This window comes from Eulemur rufifrons, chromosome 28 (genome assembly GCF_041146395.1).
Source record: "Eulemur rufifrons isolate Redbay chromosome 28, OSU_ERuf_1, whole genome shotgun sequence".
Lineage (NCBI taxonomy): Eukaryota > Metazoa > Chordata > Mammalia > Primates > Lemuridae > Eulemur > Eulemur rufifrons.
Genome location: NC_091010.1, coordinates 66137524 through 66158366, shown reverse-complemented (window position 1 = coordinate 66158366; position 20843 = coordinate 66137524). Strand labels below are relative to the sequence as shown.

Sequence of the window (20843 nt, the reverse complement as noted above, 5' to 3'; positions counted from 1 at the left end):
TTCGTGTATTTCAAAATGAAGAGATGTTAAACCACTCTAAGCAGAAACTAAAATACTAGGTCATATACACAGGATTAGAAAAAGTCATTTTAAAATAAAACTTTACAACGGAAACAGGAGTAAAATCTGATTGTGATTCAGAGGCCTTCTCTGTTCCCCTCCCATGTTTGTTTATAGGCTTACCGTGGCTCTGCAAAGCTAACTTAATGTATCGCAATGCTCTTCCGTATTTCTGAAGACTCATGGCAGCATCAGACAGTACATAATAGGCCTTTGATGACTTGAGGATCAACTGAAGTTTCATTTTATGTTGCCAAGAACCAGGGATCATTCCAGATTGACTGGAATAATTACCCTTCTGAAGGGAGCCCACTGTGACACGGGAAGAAAAAAGGCAGCACATTTGAATGCAAGTTTCCTAGTAAAAAATATTTTCTGTTTCTTGATAGAAACACTCCATTCTTAGGTACTATTGCTACAAGACTGATAAATACTATGCTTTACTGCTTAAATGCAACAGAGTAAAGCGGTAGTGTTCAAATAGACTCTCACTTGGGAGTCGTAAGGCCTTAGTTTCCCCGCCGTCAGCAACTCTGTCATTCTCTTCCAGGGTCCCTGCTGTAGCTAAACTCATAACTGAGACTTGCCTCCTTTCTCCAATCTGTGTGTCAATCTGCCAAAAAGTTTGCCTTCCTAAAGCACAGCTTTAATCACCGCCAAAGCCTGTCCTCCAAGATTAAAACGGTTTCTTACCTCTTCAGTCCAAGCATCTCAGCCTACTTCCTAAGCTACATTTTTTTCAGTCTTACTTTCCACCACTCCACCCCTACTATCCATCAGCCAGAGTTAAGTTACTACTTGTCACCTACATAGATGTCTGTTTTTTCCTACCCCCCATCTAAATTAACCATTTCCTCCATCAGGAATACTCTTTATTTAAATTCTTCTTCATTCAGCAAATGATCACTTTTGTGCCAAGCACTGTGCCAGACATTGGGAACAGTGACATGAAGTTATCGGCCTCTATCCTTGATAACATAAACTGCAACAAAATATATTAAGTGTAATTACAGAGATAAGAACAAAATGCTGTGGAACAAAATGTTCCACAAAGAAAAACAGATCCCCTCTCCTGCAAGCTTTCAGATCTCTCACTTTCTGATCAGCTAGAACACACGAGTCTTTCAAGGCAAGAAAAGGCACTTAGTCTCCATCATGGTTTAAGGTGTGCATGTGTGTCTTTTTCCTCTATTGCTATAAGCGTCATCTGTGTGCGTGAGGCGTTGTGAGAAAACTAAAGAGGAAAAAGATGAAGTTCTTGCTCACAACTGTGTTTGTGTGTTTAAAACCATCTAGCACAGGTAACTATGATACAAGGCAGGCTCACAGGACACAGTGGTAAGGGAATCAAGTAATTTTGACTGTGGACAGGTGCAGGCATAGAGATTTTAAACTTGAGAGATTTGCAACAGGGGAGATGGAGAGGGAGGACGAGACAGAAAAAGGCATTTCAGGAGAAAGAATAGCAGAAGTCCCAGTGTGGTCCTCACTGCATAAAAGCTTAAGCCTGGCACATAAGCAGCACTATATAAATGCAGGGGAATAAATCTATTCCTCCCCCACCTCCATCATTTCTGCTCACGAAAAGAAGAAAGGTCCGGAAAGCACTTGGTATTATTTCAAACATACAGGCTTTCAAAACATTTTTTAAAAAAACAATTGAAGCTGATTAAGAAGGGGGTAAGGGGTAAGGTTGGAAAAAGAAATACAGCTGAGGTTAAAATAAAGAAGAAACTCAAGACTTTTACTTCAAAACCCACAATCTTCATCAAGTGATGTTCCTGAGGAATAAACTAGACAATCTAAAAGTGACATTTCTAGCTCTTTTAAGTACAAGGTAACAGCCAACACTTCTACAGTGCTTATTATGGACACTGTTCTAAGCACTTTACATATATTAGCCATTTGGTCATTATAACAACCCTTTAAAGTAGGAACTATTATTGTCTCCATTTTGAAAGAGAGAAACGGTGGCTCAAAAAAATGGAACAACTTTTTCTAGCAAAGCCAAGAGCTGAAGCAAGGCAGTCTGGTCCCTGAGTCTGTGCCCTTAAACACTCCCCCACTTTTACGGCAATTTCTTAGCAGAACTCTACAGGCTGAAAGCATTAGTTCCTCACAGTGGGTAACTCGAAGATGCAGGCTCCTTATGTTATTAGAAATGTCCAGATCAAAATATCCTACTTTGTTTTATATTTTGAATGAAAGGATATTACCCCTACTTCCAGTTCACATGATATCCTTTCTTCAATCCCTTTCAATGACTGTTTTAATTGACATAAGTCTGCTGTTGATAAAGAACCAGTATATCACTCTGTTGAAGGCCTTATTTGCACATCAATTCAACTTACTTTTGTCCAAAAACAAGGCCATCTGCTTCTCCAGCCCCTCGGGACCCCCCCTTGTGGATTCGTCTTCATATTTTAATGGGATTGGAGTGCTGGGGTCAGCTGCCGGAAGGTCACTTTCTTTTTTGATGCTGCTATCTACCGATTTTAAACCCTTTAAAAAAAGGAAAAACATTTACTATATACTTAACTGAAAACCAAATATAAGGCAGTATCTGGACAACTGAATACTTTTAGGAGAATTTCTATTTCAGAGACAGACTTAAAAACTCCATTTGATCTGAAAGATTTGGAAAAACTGATTTGGTTTCCATTTTGTGCTTTAAGAAAAAAAAATCACAGCAGAACACCATTCAGAATAACATTCAGACACCAATGAACAAATGGCATTTGCATATTAAGTACAAACTTTACTGAGAAAGTAAAGACTAAACTTAAACTTACCTCCAGAACATAGCTAAGTACAAGTCTACAGCGCTCTTCTGTGTCATGGCAAACTGGAAATGCACAACTGGGCTTCAGAAATAAACATTTAAAATTATTAATATGCTGCCAATACAACAAATTCCATGGTTCTCAACTCCTAGGATGAGAAACTCTAAAACTACAAACCAAGAATTTAGAAATGTGTTTATGCATTCAGCTTATTGAGGTATCTGATATTAAGGTTATTACACTGTTTTTGTTGCAGATTAAATTGTTGTAAGTATCAACAAAAATCTTGCTTAAAAAGATCTTCCAGCATGTATGTTGCTTTAAGTACTTAAAATTTTAAACATAATTCTATTACAACAAAAAAGTGAGAACTAGAGTAGTAATGTTTTAGATAAATATATACCTAATCTAATAGGTCAGTTCAACTCCTAATTAGCACTGATACTTGGTAACACACAATTAACAATATCATCAATCTAGCAATAAGTTAACAGGTATTACCAATAGTCTCAGTATATAATTTATTTCCTTAATGACAGAACAATACCAGTTAGCAACCTCCATCTACTAAGTGATATTATGTGTAAGGGCCTCTGTGAAGCATTTCATTTTGCTGAATCCTGTGAGGCTAGAATTACTGTTCTCATTTTACAGAAGAGAAGGAAGCACAGATGGTTAAGTACTTTGTCCGAGGACGCAGTGAATGGGAAGCTGGGACTCTGGAGCCCATGCTGACTGCCCATTCTTCAAAAAGTCATGGAACATGGCTAAAGCACAGCTAACTAAAGACATGTTTATATGAATATTAAGACTACATTCAGATACTGAAAAAAGTGCTATCTCTGTAAAAAAATGATGCTAACCCACTACATCTTTAATTATCATCTAATTACCCCATAAATTCAGGGCCTTGTATATACAGTTTCCCATATACATGTAACTTTTGCAATCAATAATTATCACCAGAAGAACACATTTTTACTCCACTGTTGGGGTTCAAGCTGAAAGTGAACTAAAATTTAGATGGACTGTTAATGACTTTTCCCAGTACTCATTTAGATAAATATTTTACTGAGTGCCCACTATATGTTCTAGACATGGGATAAAAAGGAAGGTTTGTACCGGCTGGGAGCTTACATTCCAGGGAAGGGAGACAAACACAAAAAAATAAGACAGGCTCCACAAAGAGATAAAACAGAGCATGCCAGAGTGGTTAGGGAAGGTCTCCTTGACGAGATAACATTTTAGTGAAGACTTAAGGCTTAAAAAAGTTAGCCATGACAAGATCTGGTAAAAAGGTATGTTCCAAGCAGAAGCAACAGCAAATGCAAGGACCTCAGATGAGCATGATCTTGATACTTCTTGAGAGAGAGAAAAAAACTCAGTGTGGCTAAGGTATGCCAATGGGGAAAGTGAAGGTCAGAAAGATAGGCAATATTTTAGGGTGACAAAGAGAGTTCCCCTCAAAAACTTAACTTGGATATAAAGTTTCCACCTGAAAGTTAAAACTCCAAGCTTAAATTAAAAGATTATCTGTAAATATGACTCTTTTTCAGTTCAGAGAACAGCCAGAACTCTTAAGGCTGCCCTGGACCTAATCACAGGCAGGCAGTATATCGGAAGGTAAACTGTCTGGAGACACAAAGATGGTAGACAGTCAACGCAACCCACGCCAAGGGAAACCTAAAGAGTGGGAAGTTGTTAGACATGTCCAACCTGGCAGACATGACCACAGTCACGGAAAAAGTACTACCCTATATAGCACAGGTATAATGCCATCTTGTGAAAGGCCAACTATATTCAATTAATTGTTTTTCCAATGACAAAACTTTTAATACAAATTCTAACATGCTTACTCTGATTTGATGAATAGATTTGTATTTTTCTGGTACTGACAATTCTCCAACAGACTTAATTATAGCCACTGCTTTGTTATCATCTGATGGATCAGAGCTGGTGCCATAGGATCCGTTTTCATCACTGTCTGGCATCTCTTCTTCCTCTTCACTATAACTTTCATCAGAATTCTCATTTAAAGGAGATTCTGAACTTTCTTCCTTTTTAGGTTCATCCAGTTGAAAAAGTTCAGAAAGCATGTAATTGGCTGAAGCAATAATCTTATTAAAAAAAAGAAATATGTATAAGTGACCATCATCAAAACTGTCTCATCATCTCAAGAGGAAAGAATTTTACTACAATACTAACAAATCTTAGTAGGAGGTCTGCAAATAGGCTATTTCCACCATAACCGTAATAAACACAGAAATGTTTCCAATTCAGAGTTCCAAATACTCTGGGTGTGCTCTGTAAAATCCTTATGGGTTGGTATGTTTCTTATGTCCTGAAATTATTCCATCCTGAGCCCTCTTCTTTAAAAAGGTGGCTTATTGATAAGCAAAAGCTTTTAAGTGTAGAGTGAAATAACTAAAATATTAACAAATATTAGCCCATATGAACTGAGAAACCAGAATTTCTCTTTACAAACTATGAATACAAGTTTATCTTTAATAGGCAATTAATATTAATATTTATTATACCATCTATGGTTATAGGAGGAAAAAACCCACTAGATTAAAAAGTCCATCCTGATATCTCTTAAAATTAGCATTTAAGTATTACTTATTTATCCCACACTATCATTTATTAATCCTTAATCACACTCAATAGTCTTAACATCATTTTTCACCTTTCACATAAACCATTCAAGTTCTGCTTAACAGCATTTCAATCAGCAACGAGATATTTAAGCCAGAAATTGTTTTGCCATTTTTCTTAAAAAAAAAAAAAAAAAAAAACAAATTCTCTGAGTTTGGTTTCTAGGATAATCTTTATCTCCAACTTGGATGTGGCTACAATTACAATTAATTTGGATCTTTAAAGAAAAACTACATATCCTCCAGATATTTTCTGATTTAAACAGAATACAACAATTAGCCTTATACCAAAAAATACAGTTGTCAGTTAGACAACTGAGGGTGAGGTGGATTTAAGATTGTGGAGAGGATGACTGACAGAATATTTTAAAAGCTGCCACATGGCCGGGCGCGGTGGCTCACTCCTGTAATCCTAGCACTCTGGGAGGCCGAGGCGGGTGGATCGCTCAAGGTCAGGAGTTCGAGACCAGCCTGAGCAAGAGCGAGACCCCGTCTCTACTAAAAATAGAAAGAAATTATACGGACAACTAAAAATATATATAGAAAAATTAGCCGGGCATAGTGGCGCATGCCTGTAGTCCCAGTTACTCGGGAGGCTGAGGCAGTAGGATCGCTTAAGCCGAGGAGTCTGAGGTTGCTGTGAGCTAAGCTGATGCCACGGCACTCACTCTAGCCTGGGCAACAAAGTGAGACTCTGTCTCAAAAAAAAAAAAAAAAAAAAAAAAGCTGCCACATATGAAATTTTCAATTTCCTAGTAGCTACATTAAAAAGGTAAAATCTGGTGAAATTAATTTTAATATTATATTTAATCCAAAACATACAAAATATATTTCAAATGTAATGTGTACACAATATACCCATGCACAATCTTCAGTGTATATTTTATACTTACAGCTCATCTCAACTGAGATTAAGCATATTTTTAAGTGCTTAATAGCTACATGTGGTTAGTGGCTAACACACTGGATAGCGCAGTTAGAGACTATGAACTAGGAGGCTTTATTGTCTAGGAAACAATTCTCTATCAAAATGGTAGAGGATTTTTGAGAGAACATATAACTGTTAACCTTACCTGAGGATGCCTGCTTTTGTCCAACAACTTAACACAATTAAGAAGCAATGTCCTAATCGTCCCATAGTGTTTCTTATTTTGATTTTTTTTCATCATCATGTTGCAAGCAACCCTAAAAGAAATGTTTACATCAACTTTATTTCCCATTCATCATTCCTAGCAAGACTTAAGTCTGGGCATGCTCTTACTTGTTTCTAACAGAATAAGGGTTATAAGCAACAGCTAAATATTGAATTTTACCCACTCACTCCCCAAAAGTTTATATTATGCTTTCATAAGGAAGTTGAGTAATATTTGGTACAGTGAGTATGTATGTGTATATTTTTTAATATATATATATATATTTTTTTTTTTTTCCCCCACTACGAAAACCTAACAAGTATTTAAAAGCCTTGGTTTGGACAGTGTGGCTGTACACATTAAAATTTTACATAAGCCTATTTCTACATCTTAAATTCCTGAAGCACTCACTTGTATAAAAGAATGGCCACTGGCATTGTGAATGGATTTTGGTATTTGTCTTCAGTTTCTTCACAAAGAGTAGTGAGATCATAGAGTTTCACTATATCACTGCCACTTGCTGGAAAAAAAAAAAAAAATAAGCCTCATTTTACAATAATCACCCAAATCAATCATTGTTCATTCAAGAATTAGCTTACCTTTAAAGAGCCAATAGGTATGTCCTTCTTTGGTACAATTTGATTTCAGAAATGATAAAATATTTTGTGCAATGTCTTTTATGACTTTAGTAGAAAAATTAGAATTTTCCAAATTGGGAATCTCCTCTGTCTTTATCATCTCGTATTTCTGTAAAACACAAATGGAAGGCAGTTTAAGAGAAAACCCAACGCAGCAACACCTTTGTTATTAAAAAGCAACCAAATACATAAGTTCTGCAAATAGAGCCCTAAGCAGCATGAAAACATTTAAACCAGCGGTTTTCAACATTTTTTCTGGTCCAACATTCCAAAGGAATTTGATCCACCACCATCAGCAATGGTGGTTTGCAACTGGAGTAATTCTCAATGGAGAATCACTACCAGATTTAGAACCTCAGATTTAGGCATGATCTTATTTCTATTCTAACGTGGAACAAATCGTACTGAATATGTTCTTCTATTCCACCCTAATGGTTTCAATTGGGAAGACGGTCAATGTTAGTAGATTTTAGTCAGCAAGCATTTAAAAACTATGTTTCTAGCCTTTTCTTTCCCTAGAGCTTTGGACTCTATTCCTTTACAGGGATAGAGGACAGGGGTGTGGAGGTGACAATAAGATTAAAAGCTGCATGGACATTACTACCACTATTTTAAAAGTGCCTCCATATTTTTCTCTAGCTTGTCTTCTGTGCAAACTTCCTGAAACACCTCTTACCACATTTTCTTAAGTACTCTGAGACTAAAAACTCCAAATCAGTAGGAACATAAGATGAAACACAAATGCCTAAGGCTGGTTTTCATCTTTCTCGGTTCATCTCAAGTTCCCAGTGTTGACTATTTCCTTCCTTGGAACAGTCCCTTCCTGTATTTCACACTGCACTATTCTGGTTCTCCTTCTCCCTCCCTTTGAATGGCCCTCTTGTGGCCTCAAGGCCACATGTGGCCATCCAGGTCCCCAAGTGCAACTCCTGACTGAATTCAAACTTTGGACTCAGTAAAAAGGCCAGACACTTAGAGATTCAGAAGGCCACATACGGCCCCAAGGCCCGGGTTCCCCATCCCTATGAGCTTTCCTCAAACTGAACTTGTGACAAAAACATTATTTTCCTGTCTAAACTAATTTAATGTCCCTACCTTGGCAAATGATACCACCGTTATTCTTGCCCCTGAATCCTGAATTCTCTTCAACTCTTCCTCCCTCTTCACTAATGCTTTACCTGCCTCTCCCCATTCTCTCCTGCTCCCATCCCAGCCTCTCACTAAATGTTGCCTAAATTTAGGGAGATGGTTTAACAATGGTTCTCAATCAAGGCTGGAAACGAGAACCGTGTATAAGGCTTTCTGAAAAAAATAGATGCACAGATTATCTACCAATCCTGGAACACTGGGGGCCCAAGCAAGTGCATTTTTTATTAGGCCACAAGTGATTTTGATGCATACCCCAGGTTAATAATCACTGGGTCAGAGTATAATGGTTATAAGCATGGTCTCAACCAGATAGAGGCTCAAACACTGGCACCACCACTTACTGTCAATGTGGCCCTAAGCAACTCACTTTACCTCCCTGATCCTCAGTTTCCCTCTCCATCAAATGGGAGTAACCCCATATGAAGAAGCGAGAAGATTAAATAAGGTAATGCATGTAAAGCACTTAGCAAAGTGTCTGGAACAAAATAAGCACTTAATAAATGCTAGTTATAACAACTGTTGATTCTTAATATTTCCTCTATAGAATAAGCACATTATACTATTTGCAAGAGTGGTACAATGCCTGACCAGTCTTCTTGTCTCCAGGTCCTCCTTGTCTGTCCTATACGCTATCTCCAAACTAATATTCCAATGCAACAAATTTCACCTCCCAGATGTGAAGCCTTCACTGGTTCCAGATTATCAACTGAACCAAGTCCAAATCCCACAACTCAGCATTCAAGACTTTCCAACCTTATTTCCAACCCTTCTCCTACATAAAATCATGTGCTCCCTAGCTGGATTTATTATCAATCTCTTTGTTTACTTATACTAGTCTTTTAAAACCCAGCTCTTATATTTTGAGATGCTAACTATCATTTAAGACCCACTTAAAATGCCACTTCTTCCATGAAGTCTTTCTTTTAGACCAAAAGAGAAGTGATCTCCCCTTCTGATGATCCAGACTTCTGCATGTGTCCTGCACTTCTAATACTTATCTACTGTCTCCTCCTGTCCCCTCTGCATGTCACCATTTCCCATTAGATTACATCTTTCTGAGCAGTGACCAAACTTATATTGCTTTCCCCCAACATTTACAGTGGGGACAAAGTGCCTCCTACACAGAATATGCTCAATAAGAATTTTCTAAATAAGCTGTCTACCTTATGCAATTTTCACTGTGGCCTTTCCTTAAAACTTTGCATATACTGAGAAAATATTTGTATAATGAAAAAACACCTCCACTGTATAGATACTTTCAGTTAATTACTATGGGTGCTTGGCATTATAATTAGAGTTCTATGGCTACAAATGTAGGTTTTAGTATATTTATGACCTTCCCATAAATTACTTATAAAATTATACTCCTATAATATCTAGAATTCTGATATCCCCAACTTAAACGTGAAAACACTCAAAATTCAGTTTATTCACAGCTATCTTCCCTGTCCAAAATACACATTACTATTTAAGGGCCTTAAAAACTTTGGTGAGGTACTCTCTGTACCATTTTGCATTTGAGACATTAGAAAAGTCACACTGTATCTTACCTGTACAATTCCGTTTACATGAAAACACATCACAAGCTCTGGTACATTGCATATCAAGTTGTCCAACCAATAGTCAATACCAGTTAGCACATTAATTGGTTTGTTGTTGTCCCTAAAAATATACATTTCCAGTGTTAAATTTAGTTTAAGATGTTCCGTAATAAATAATCTAAGACTCACTTCCCCATTTAAATATTTTAAGCTATTCTTCCTAGATAAAAAATGCCATATATGCTTTTCTTTTCTGATGAGATATGTACATGTAGCTCAGGGGTTGTGTTATATTTAACATCTTTCCAAAAGCTGTGTATTTCTAACTGGTGTAAATTTTCAGTAAGAAGAAAATGTGAAAGGAGAAGCCCATAAGCCCACTGCGTGCTCCTCACATGACTCGAAGAAACAGTGACCATGATAATGCTTAAGTGAGAATAATGTGTACAAATACATGTGCGGCATTAAGAAAAATGCTCACAGTTAATAGAAAGCTGGCAAATCACCTCCTTAACTAATTAAATGAACTACAAATTGTAGATTCGGACATAAGACTAGGCCAGTGCAACAGACCTCTGGCTCCATTCAATCAGGCCTATAATGAAGACTTAGCTACAGGACTTTCAGCACGTGCTAAAAGTAGCTCCTTCCTTATTGTGACCATTTCAACTGGCAGGAGAAGGGAGGTAGGTGAAAAAACCTAAAAAAAGAAGAGGATGCCCAAATAGATAAGGGAAAGCAGATGGAAAACTAATTCTAAAGGAAGAATTTAAATACCATAGCTTAAGGAGGGGTACAATGTTGGTTTACCTGAGACGTAAGCTGACTGCTGGATATCTGCCTCCTCCAAATATAGGCATGTTGGAACCAACCAACATATGGATATCTTCAAATGTCCATAGAATGTTTCGAACAAAATCATTTTTAAGACCCTTTGATTTAAAATAGGAAGATTATAATAAACAGGAGCTCCATAATATCCCCCCCTACGATCCACAGAAAGACTAGAAAAAGGAAAAGACAAAGGAGACACAGTAAAGTCCCAGAGCTGTAAGATCATAGAGATGTTTAGAAAGCAATTTTAGGATCAAGTGGATTTTTTTTACCTATCAATTCCAACTAGACTAATTTTTAAATGACGAAGCAGACTGGGGATTAGGTGTCTCAACTGGGACACCATGGAAAGCATACCTGACTGTTCTCCCCGTCATTGAATAAAGTAGTCAGGTTTTGTTCTTTGGGTGCTGAGGCCACATGCCCCACTATGTATGAGGGTTCAAGAGGCTCACTTCCCTGTGAAAAGTGCAAGGATAAGGAATGATTCTGCTGCCAACATTACTTAAAACTGACCTACTTTTAAAGAGTATCACCCAAATATTCAAAGCACACACCTCAAATCTACTTTTGTGAATTAAGCTAATGTAAATCATTAATACTCATCACTGGGTGGCTTGCTTCAGCTCTTATCAGAGCTACTAACAAGCTAATCACACTTAGATCTTAAATGAGATAAAGATTATTCTAAGTTTTCCAAGCTTTTCATTTTTCTTTCTTTCTTTTTTTTTTTTTTTTTTTTTTTTTTTTGGTTAAATGTGGTTACCATTGCTCTTTCAGCCTACCCCATCTCTAACTGAATTTAAAAATTCCTAAGAAACCTCAGCCATAGTTTGAGATGCTCATCATCTTAACAGTCTCCGGTTTGGTATTTCCTAAGGTGTGTTTCATAGAACACTAGGATACTCAGTGAAAATTTTCCGAAGTCAGGTTTGAAAAATGCTCTTTACCAACTTGCTTTTAAAGAGTAATAATGTTTATTGCCATTAAAGACAAAAACTTCTAAGTGGTCCTGCAGTAGAAAAATCTACTTCACATTTGTATAATCCAATATTTCCCAAATTTATTAAATCTCAGAACACTTTTTGTTCTGAAGGTATTCAGTGGAATACATTTTGGAAAACACTTAGGAAGTGGGCCCTTTGCATTGGGCAAACTCAGTCTACCACTCAATTTTCCAACCCTTAGGGCAGTAGTGCTGCCATTAAGAAATACTACTTTAAACTTTTAATGTCAATGCCCCAACAGACCCCAAGATGGACATGGGTGTGTGTTGCTTACTCCATGAAATTCTGCCTAACTTCTCATCTGTGTGTATGCCGACAGGCTCAGCACCTGCCTGGGAAGCGTGCATGACTGCAAGCACTCGGGAGAACTCCAGCACTTATACTGTGTTTGTCTTCTCCTACCAGAGTACTAAGGGAACTTTAAACTCTACTTTATTTTATTATTTGTTTATGTAGACAAGTTACCAACTTATGAATGATTCCCAAAATATAATTTGTCAGGTAGTTGCTTTAGCAGGAGTCTGGGCTCTAGGTTACAATGTTCTCAATAAAGGTTTGGCACCAAGGCCATACCATAGACACCTATTTAACCTCTATTATTGCTTAATAAAGGCTTCAAACTAGCAGTTTTAGTTTTGGGGACAAGAATTCATGAGGTGATAGCTTGCAAACAAAAATCGCTAAATGTTAAAATTTAGGAAGTATAATATGTTGTAAGAAAAATACTCTGTACAAGACTTTCATCACAGGCTAGACTGTTTAGGGGTGTGCCATTGCTAAGATGATCTGACTGCTTATAAAGCCCTCCTAACTATGTGTGGAGTACATGGACACAGTAGAGTACTGCTGAAAGAACAGGTCTCTGAAGACAGAAAGATCTGGGTTTAAATCCCAGCTTGGATTTTACCAGCTGTTTGACTAGGGCTAAACATTTGTTTTTATGAGCTTTAGTTTACTTATAAAATGACACCATCAACACTTACTACATATGCAGTTCCAAGGATAAAGCAAAATTTATACACACACACATAACAAAGTAAGTGGCTTAAATGGCATTAAATAAATGCCAGTTTGCTTCCTCCACATGCAAACCTAAAGATTCATTCTTAGAAGTCTCCAAGATTTTTCACAGTAACTCCTAAACAACGTGAGGACAGGATAATAATGCTGGGAGAAGGGTAAGCTGTGTAGTAAGAGGGTGGTAATTCTACTATGTGGTCTTTTTATAAGGCATAGGTTTTGAAAACAGGGAATACTAAAGGAATTTTAAAAAATTCTTTAGTGAAATATAATAACACAGGGAAGTGCATAAAACAAGTAATATAGTAAAATGACTAATTACAAAGCCAATTACCCACATAACCATTACTCTAGTCATGACATGGGCCATGGCGAGCACCCAGTGTCCACCATGTCCCTTCTCAATCTCAGAGCATCCCTACCTTCTTGGTGGTTACCACTATGTAATTTGCATGTTAATTACCTCCTTCCTTTTCCTTATAGTTTTCTCACTTTTGGAAAAAATTTAAATTCATTATGTAGTTTTACAGGAAGGTTTCTCTATTTTAAAACCTACTAAAAACAAAAGTCAAGTGAAATATATTTATTTCCTGTACCCCCATAATTTGTGAAGATTGAAACAATCTGGCAGAATAGTGTTCAATATGTAGAAACACATAGTAAGAAGAAAAAGTAATTTATCAAGTTACAGATCTTATTTTTATCTTTTTCAAGTTTATCAATATATTTTCCTGAAAATAGACACGCCACAATTTACATCTATGGCTTTTATTTTATTCACTGGCAGACACAATAGGCACACAAATAAAGGAGCAATAAGAGAAAATATAAGAGACAAAACAGACAACACAGTTTACTCTCTTTTCCTTTCTAAAAGTTTCATAACATGAATGTGGAGTAAGTCTCAGGAACTTCATCTTAAGGGATATTTTAGGCCTAATAATCTTACTAAAAGTTAATGTAAAAAGGTCAGTACTTAAATTATGAACAGGCCTATGAGTCTCAATATTTGATAGGTACTTACTACATATCTAAATTTAAAAATATACACTATATCATTATATTATACAGTATTCTTATAACTTTAAAGAGATAGTATTGATAAACATATCGCTAAGCTATTTCAAAATATTTTCAATTATTTAATAGAAAAATATGATCTAGCCATTCACAACCGCTCTTGTAAATTCCACTGTAAAAGCTAAAAGGTTTTTTTTCCAATTGTGAGACATAAATTGATAGTGTATTTCTTATTCCTGTCTGTCTACTTTTTAAACAAGATAATTGGTTTTGTCTTCCTAAATGAGTTTACCAAATCAGCATTTGAGTACTGACTAACCTGACTGGAAGCACTGGGATCTTCAGACACCGAAGAAGGCATTTCAAAGGGGGCAGGCCACGAAGCCCCTTCCGAACCACTCGTCTGATCTGAACTGGACGGTTCCTGCTGTTCCGCAGCAGACGGGACGGGCTGGGCGGCTCCGTCACCATTGATGCTGGCCAAATCGGGAGTGGGGGGGAATTACATTATTATTGAAATCAAACTTTAGGTAACTGTCTACCTATTTATAAAAACTAGATCTGTAACATACATCTTGTGAAAAAGGAACATAAGAAAATGTTATCAGTATGAGGAATGAGGAAATGTTAACAATACCACAGTAGCAAAACTTAAATTATTACTTTTACTAGCTTCAAATTAAATCTTAGAGTAGAATTTCATTTGTCCTAAGATAAAAATAAATAAGTAGCCAAGTACCTGTAATATAAAAACTTGGAAAGAATAGCCTTCTGATACCAGTGCTCTTTGCTCTTTTTCTTCCTCTGCCACTTCTGATCAATTAGTCTTTGATAAAACTCTTTCAACCATGTCCAATCACCAGTCTGAATAACATAACAAATTATTAAATAAATAGAACACACATGTAGTTAAAACAATGTTAACTATTACTCTTTTACAGAAAATACTCTATTTTTTGCATACTGTTTCATAAACACATACTCATAAAACATTTATCTTCCTGGACTCAATTCACACCACCTCTTTTAGGAAACCCCAGTCTCCTTCCTCTCCCTAAGCCAGGCCAGGAGAAATGAACCTTCTCTGTAACATTTTTAGTGCCTGGAGGAAGCCCCATTTTGCAATACTGTATTGAAATTATCTTTGCATGCATTTATAACCCCAAAACTGTGTACCGCTAAGGAGCAAGGCCTGTGATTTATACACTGTCATACACCGAACTGAACTGTGGTCATTATTTTACACTTGATCTTAGCCAAAGGCCGAGAAGCGATGGTCTTTATTTTAAATGTCAATTTAAATCACTGTAACTTATTTTCCTTTATCAAAGTACTGCAGGAATATTCTTTAACTTAAGAACTAGCAAACTCATGAACTATTTATTACCAGTCCATGAAAAGGTAAGTAAAGAAATGGAGAGAGAGCTTGAGAAACTACAACATTGTTACTCTTATTTTACAGAAGTGTACATCCTCAACACAGGGTAAAAAAAGTCACATACCAACATACAGTTTGAGAACCTCGGCTTTGGGAGAATCAATTAATTCTAATAACTACAGTCATGCATTGCTTAACAACAGGGGTATGTTCTGAGAAATGCATCCTTAGGTGATTGGGTCACTGTATGAACGTCATAAAGTGTACTTACGTAAACCTAGATGATATATAGCTACTACTGCTGTCGTGCCCAATCCCGAGCCTCAGCCCAGTACTGGTCCATGGCCTGTTAGGAAATGGGCTGCACATCACCACCTGAGCTCCATTCCACCCCCAGTCTGTGGGAAAACTGCCTTCCATGAAACCAGTACCTAGTGCCAAAAAGGTCAGGCAACACTGGTCTACTACACACCTAGCCTACATGGTATAGCCTATTGCTCCTAGGCTATAAACCTGTACAGCGTATTACTTTACTGAATATTGGAAGCACTTGTAACACAATGGTATTTGTGTATTTAAACATATCTAAACATAGAAAAGGTACAATAAAAAAAAACAGTATTATAATCTTACATGACCACTGTCATATATGTGGTCCATCGATGATGGTTATGTGGTGCATGAGTGGATTCATTCATAGGAATAGCTTTTCATGTTTTTCACTTTTCCTGGTAGCCATGTTTTATAAGAATTTTTTTTTTTTTTTTTTTTTTTTTTTTGAGACAGAGTCTCGCTTTGTTGCCCCGGCTAGAGTGAGTGCCGTGGCATCAGCCCAGCTCGCAGCAACCTCAAACTCCTGGGCTTAAGCGATCCTCCTGTCTCAGCCTCCCGAGTAGCTGGGACTACAGGCATGCGCCACCATTCCCGGCTAATTTTTTCTATATATATTTTTAGTTGGCCAGATAATTTCTTTCTATTTTTAGTAGAGACAGGGTCTCGCTCTTGCTCAGGCTGGTCTCGAACTCCTGACCTCGAGCAATCCACCCGCCTCGGCCTCCCAGAGTGCTAGGATTATAGGCGTGAGCCACCGCGCCCGGCCCAAGAATCTTTTTAATAAAGGATTTTTCAAAAACTTAAACTAGTCTCTTAAATTTCACAAATTTTTCACAAGTTTCTTTACTAGCTTCATCCTTTTCTTTGTAAGAAAGAATCCTGGCTGTTGGTATCAATAAAATAATTTTCTTCCTCATTCTCTCTTCTATTTTTTCTTTAAAGCTTTTCTATCTTCCCTGAAACTTTTCATTTCTTGATTGTTGAAGTACTCAACTATATTTCCACTTTGGCTTTTCTGTGAAACAAAATCATGTTTCTAACGCTCTCAAGTTGTTAGAATAATGCTTTTCTGGATGTTTTTCACAAAAAGTATTACCTGAGATGATCTCATAAAGAGTTCTTGAATATCCAGCTCGTCTAATAGGAGAGTCCTTCCTATGCGGTGCACTGCCATGCTCACGTGGGACTTGCTGTAGGGAATCTTCAGGAGCTTTTTTATGTTCTTAAAAAAATTAAGAGAAAAAATAATTTAGAAAGACCTTTTTAGTATGATTTAGAAACTTTCAAATTTTAACTTCATTTGTAAAACATTTCCTTAAGGTTATACAAACTGTACTTTACACAAAGGGCTACATGCAAACATATGGAAGACAGAGCTTTAAAACCAGAATTACCTAGACTTTATGAGTCATACTATCCTAATATAAATGACAGTCAAACATTTCTATTTACACGATAGAATTTCTTAAAGTGTGTATAAGTCACACTGTTGCACTGACCTAGGCTTTTAGTATATCAGATAACAACCACCAATTAAGGATCAACAGACTTTACTAGAAATATCATTAGTAATTCTCAACTGGCACCATATACAGAATAATCCCAAACGTTATAATCAGTTTCAATAACTTATTATTAGAACGCAACCATCAGTATTAATATCATTAATATCATTAATATTAATATCACCACTGCCAGTGTTTTGAGAGTTGTTCCTTCCTCTTTGAAGAAAGGAGATATGGTAAAAAGTGATACTTTAATAAACAAGAAAGATATTCAATAATCTGATAGTTTTATTTTATTTCATTACTAATTTCTCAAGACTGCAAAACAGAAAATGATACATCTAGCACAAAACATTCCCAAAATTACATTAAGCAGTAACACTTACTTCAGAGTCAGAAACAACATCCACATCATTTCCCACCGAATCAATAAAGTCATATGCCATGCCAAAGCTACCAAAGGAAAAAAAGGCCACAAGTTACAAGGTCATGCTAAGAATCATGCAAATAGAGGTTAACAACAGAATACCGCATTTCATCACTTCTAGGACATATTTTCCACATTTTAACATCTCTGAAATCAGGATGCATATACCATTATAGTTGGCTAGTTTTTCCTACTTAGTGGAACATAAAATAATGGTATGCCTGAAAATCAATGGCATCTTAGAGTTAATAAACATAGTAATAACCTTTAGAAATAATTAGTAGGAAACACTTAGAATAAAAACACTTAACAATTGTTTGTATTTTTATAATCACAAGACCCAAAAAAATCTCCAAGAGAAAACTACTACAAGATTTTATCCTTTTTAGGTAGTGAGATAAGAGAAAGAGAAACATTTACCAGGATTTTATTTTCTGGGATTGTATATATGATATACATTGATATATAATATTTTATTTTCTAGGATTGTATATATGATATACATTGATATATTTCTCTTTTAAAAAATAGATATAAAAAAATGCACCTGATACCAATTCTGCCACAAGGGAAAAGGGAAAAAATAAAAGTTAATTGAGCATTCAACTCATGCTAGGTAGCTGATACCACCATTTTCCAGTTAGTAAGTAGCAGAGAGTCAGGATACTCACCTAGCACTGCTAACTTCAAAGCATAATCTCATGATTTACCATGGGCACTAGGCAAGTTATTTAACCTTTCTCAGCTTTTCTCATGTGCAAAATAGTTAACAGGGCCTATCTCAAATGGTGGTTTTGAGAATTAAATGAGACAAACATATGAAATATTTAGCATAGTGTTTGCATAAAATTATCATTTAAATCACCTCATAACATTTAATTGTGTTAATATATCATAATTTATTAAGCTATCATTCTAAAAAAAGATATTTGGGTTATTTCCAACTTTTTGCTAGTACAAATAATGCTATAAACAACATTTTGCAAATGTAACTTTTGCCTTCTGAGGCATTAGGATAATTTTCAAACTACTAGCTCATAAGGTGTTAATGAGTTTGTGCCTCTTGCTATAAGTTACATGGAAATATGTTAGGTTGAATCACAGAGAGAAAATAAAGACAAAACACACACATTAAATGGCATACAAGAATATGGATGTTAGTACATTTTCCTCTATAAGATCCCAGGCTACTCTCTCAACTTTAAATACTACCAGCAGAATTTCCAGTGTCAAAGTCAAGGGTGTAGGCCACACAACATGCTGGGTTTTTACTTTGGGCTTTTTCATACCAGACAATCCACCATCATTTAATGAAAAACTCCACAGGACAGATCAGGCAGTGTTAAGGGTTTTCCTCCTCATGTGCCACCCTGATTCTTTACATTCATATATTCAAAAGATATGCAAATTTGCTAAAATAAAATGGGTGATTTAACTTTGGCAGTTAAACTCAGCTTTGTTAATAACACGATGTAGACTTGAAAAAAGCAAATGCAATTGATACCCTCATATTGCAATGTTATTATCAGAGGAAAAAAGAACTTTCAAAGTAAAATGTGATCTTTTTTGAAAGAGAAAGCTCAGCAAGTTAATGTGCATTATCAATTAAACTGAAAAGCAAGTATTAGGAATTTTAAATCAGGATACAGGAGCAGGTGAAAATGCCACCAATTAATATTCACCTTGAAAATGGCTTGCTTTTCTTACTGTTGCCAAGAATGGTAGTTCCTGCTGGCCCTAATTTGGCACTCTCTCGTAACCAGTTGGCAGGTGGGAGTTTCAAGTCTGTCTTCTCTTCGAGGCGTGCAAATGCTGTTCGAAGAGGGGCGGAGGAGTATTTCACCACAGCTCGGCTCTTCACTTCGTTGCCTCCGAGAAATAAAGCTGACCCCTAATTAATGTATTGAATGAAACATTAATGAACACGACTACTAGAATGAAAATTTCACCTTTACAAAATGCAAACAAGAACCCACCACACCAGGCTTCACAAGGAACATATGCTACATGTTAATTATAGCACTTAATAAATTCGAGGATAAATTGTCACATTTGCTTAGCTCTTTTTCACATAACTCCAAAGAAAAAAGATGAGTCAAGGAGCATGATGGTTATCATGATCAGTGAGGAAACAGGCCAATCACTCTGCCTTTTAAAATTTATTCAATTTATATGAATAAAGTGGAGAAGCAGAAACCAAGGAGACTCAATAGTATCATGTTAACTAAATACAAAATTTAATAAAACCTCTGTTATGTTTGAGTATTTTAATTTCAACAACATGCATCATTTACAAAGGAGCCTGGTAAGATACCTGGTACTTGTTTTCAAGCAAATGTTTAGTAATTGATTCATCAGTTCATTACACAAATACTCCGTACCTCTAACTTCATCGCAAGGCACTGGGGGATTCCTCACAACCTGCACTTGCACATCCCCAAGGCAAGTTCTGTGTCTGGGTTCAATATTCTAATCTCTCGCGAAGTCCCTTTTTGGCCTGGCAACACTTAGCACCTTTCAAGAATTAGTTCAGTCCCATTCTTGGTGAGTTCCTCCCTGACACCCTCTCTCTTCCCTCCAGATTTGCACAGCTGTGCCACACTCTGGAGCCACATATTTACATGTAACCCTCCTTGAGAGCAGAGATCGTATCTAACTCACCTGTCGGTTACCCAGACTGCTTTTGATACGAATGACTTGCAAGTAAATACCTGAATACCTGGCGACAAGCATACGGACTTCCACTCCCTGTTTCGGGGGTGTCAGGGAGGCGTGGAGAAGGCGCCAGAACCTGCCGGGAATCGTGACATTCTTCCTCGGCGGAAAGGGCCCGCAGCTCCCGGAGCCCTGGCAGGTCCCGCCCCGCGGAGAGCTCACCTGTGCAGAAGATTCCTCGGACTCTCCCTGAGACAGGAGGCTGAGCCCTCCCCGAGCAGCGGCCACGGCCGGCGGAGCCTCGGCTCCGGCCTCCTTGAAGTCCCCCATCACTTCGGGCCAGGGCAGCAGAGACGAAGCGGGACCCGAAGAGCCGCGTCAGGAACCCAGGCCCAGTGGCGCGGCAGCACAGCCGAGCAAGCGCCAAACGCACTCGGCAGACAGCACTTCCGCCCTCTGACAGGAAGAAGTTGCGCTGACGCGCGATTAAATCTCGCGAGCTTTGTCCCAGAGGCCCAGCCCCGCCCCCCGCTGCGGGTGCCACCTTCGCGGCGGGGGCGGGAGCTGCAGTGCGCCTGCGTCTGTCAGGGTTTCTTCGGGAGACCACTTCTCGCGGTTTCTGAGTCCCAGGCTCCGCCCCCTGCACACCGCTGGTCTTTGTTGGCAAATAGTTCTTGGGACTTGGGCTTAGGGCGGGGAGTCAAAG

The 20843-nt window shown here is 37.4% G+C and overlaps 1 protein-coding gene across 2 annotated transcripts in view; it reads right to left on the bottom strand.

Moving 5' to 3' along the window:
• Window positions 1-20579, bottom strand: part of EDRF1 (erythroid differentiation regulatory factor 1) — a 37555-nt gene extending 16976 nt beyond the window's left edge. Inside the window, exons 1-16 of one of the 2 annotated variants that reach the window (XM_069461092.1) lie at window positions 20360-20579; window positions 19165-19373; window positions 17442-17508; window positions 16647-16772; window positions 14579-14703; window positions 14159-14315; window positions 11150-11251; window positions 10769-10890; window positions 9968-10079; window positions 7230-7377; window positions 7042-7150; window positions 6571-6682; window positions 4700-4960; window positions 2853-2924; window positions 2412-2562; window positions 184-372 (exon numbers count right to left, since the gene is read on the bottom strand). In XM_069461092.1, coding sequence (XP_069317193.1) covers window positions 184-372; window positions 2412-2562; window positions 2853-2924; window positions 4700-4960; window positions 6571-6682; window positions 7042-7150; window positions 7230-7377; window positions 9968-10079; window positions 10769-10890; window positions 11150-11251; window positions 14159-14315; window positions 14579-14703; window positions 16647-16772; window positions 17442-17508; window positions 19165-19373; window positions 20360-20467 — 2170 coding nt within the window. In that variant the 5' untranslated portion in view covers window positions 20468-20579. The remainder of the gene's footprint in view (window positions 1-183; window positions 373-2411; window positions 2563-2852; window positions 2925-4699; window positions 4961-6570; window positions 6683-7041; window positions 7151-7229; window positions 7378-9967; window positions 10080-10768; window positions 10891-11149; window positions 11252-14158; window positions 14316-14578; window positions 14704-16646; window positions 16773-17441; window positions 17509-19164; window positions 19374-20359) is intronic. The other variant, XM_069461093.1, reaches the window with a different exon arrangement.
• Between the last annotated feature and the right edge of the window lie 264 nt (window positions 20580-20843).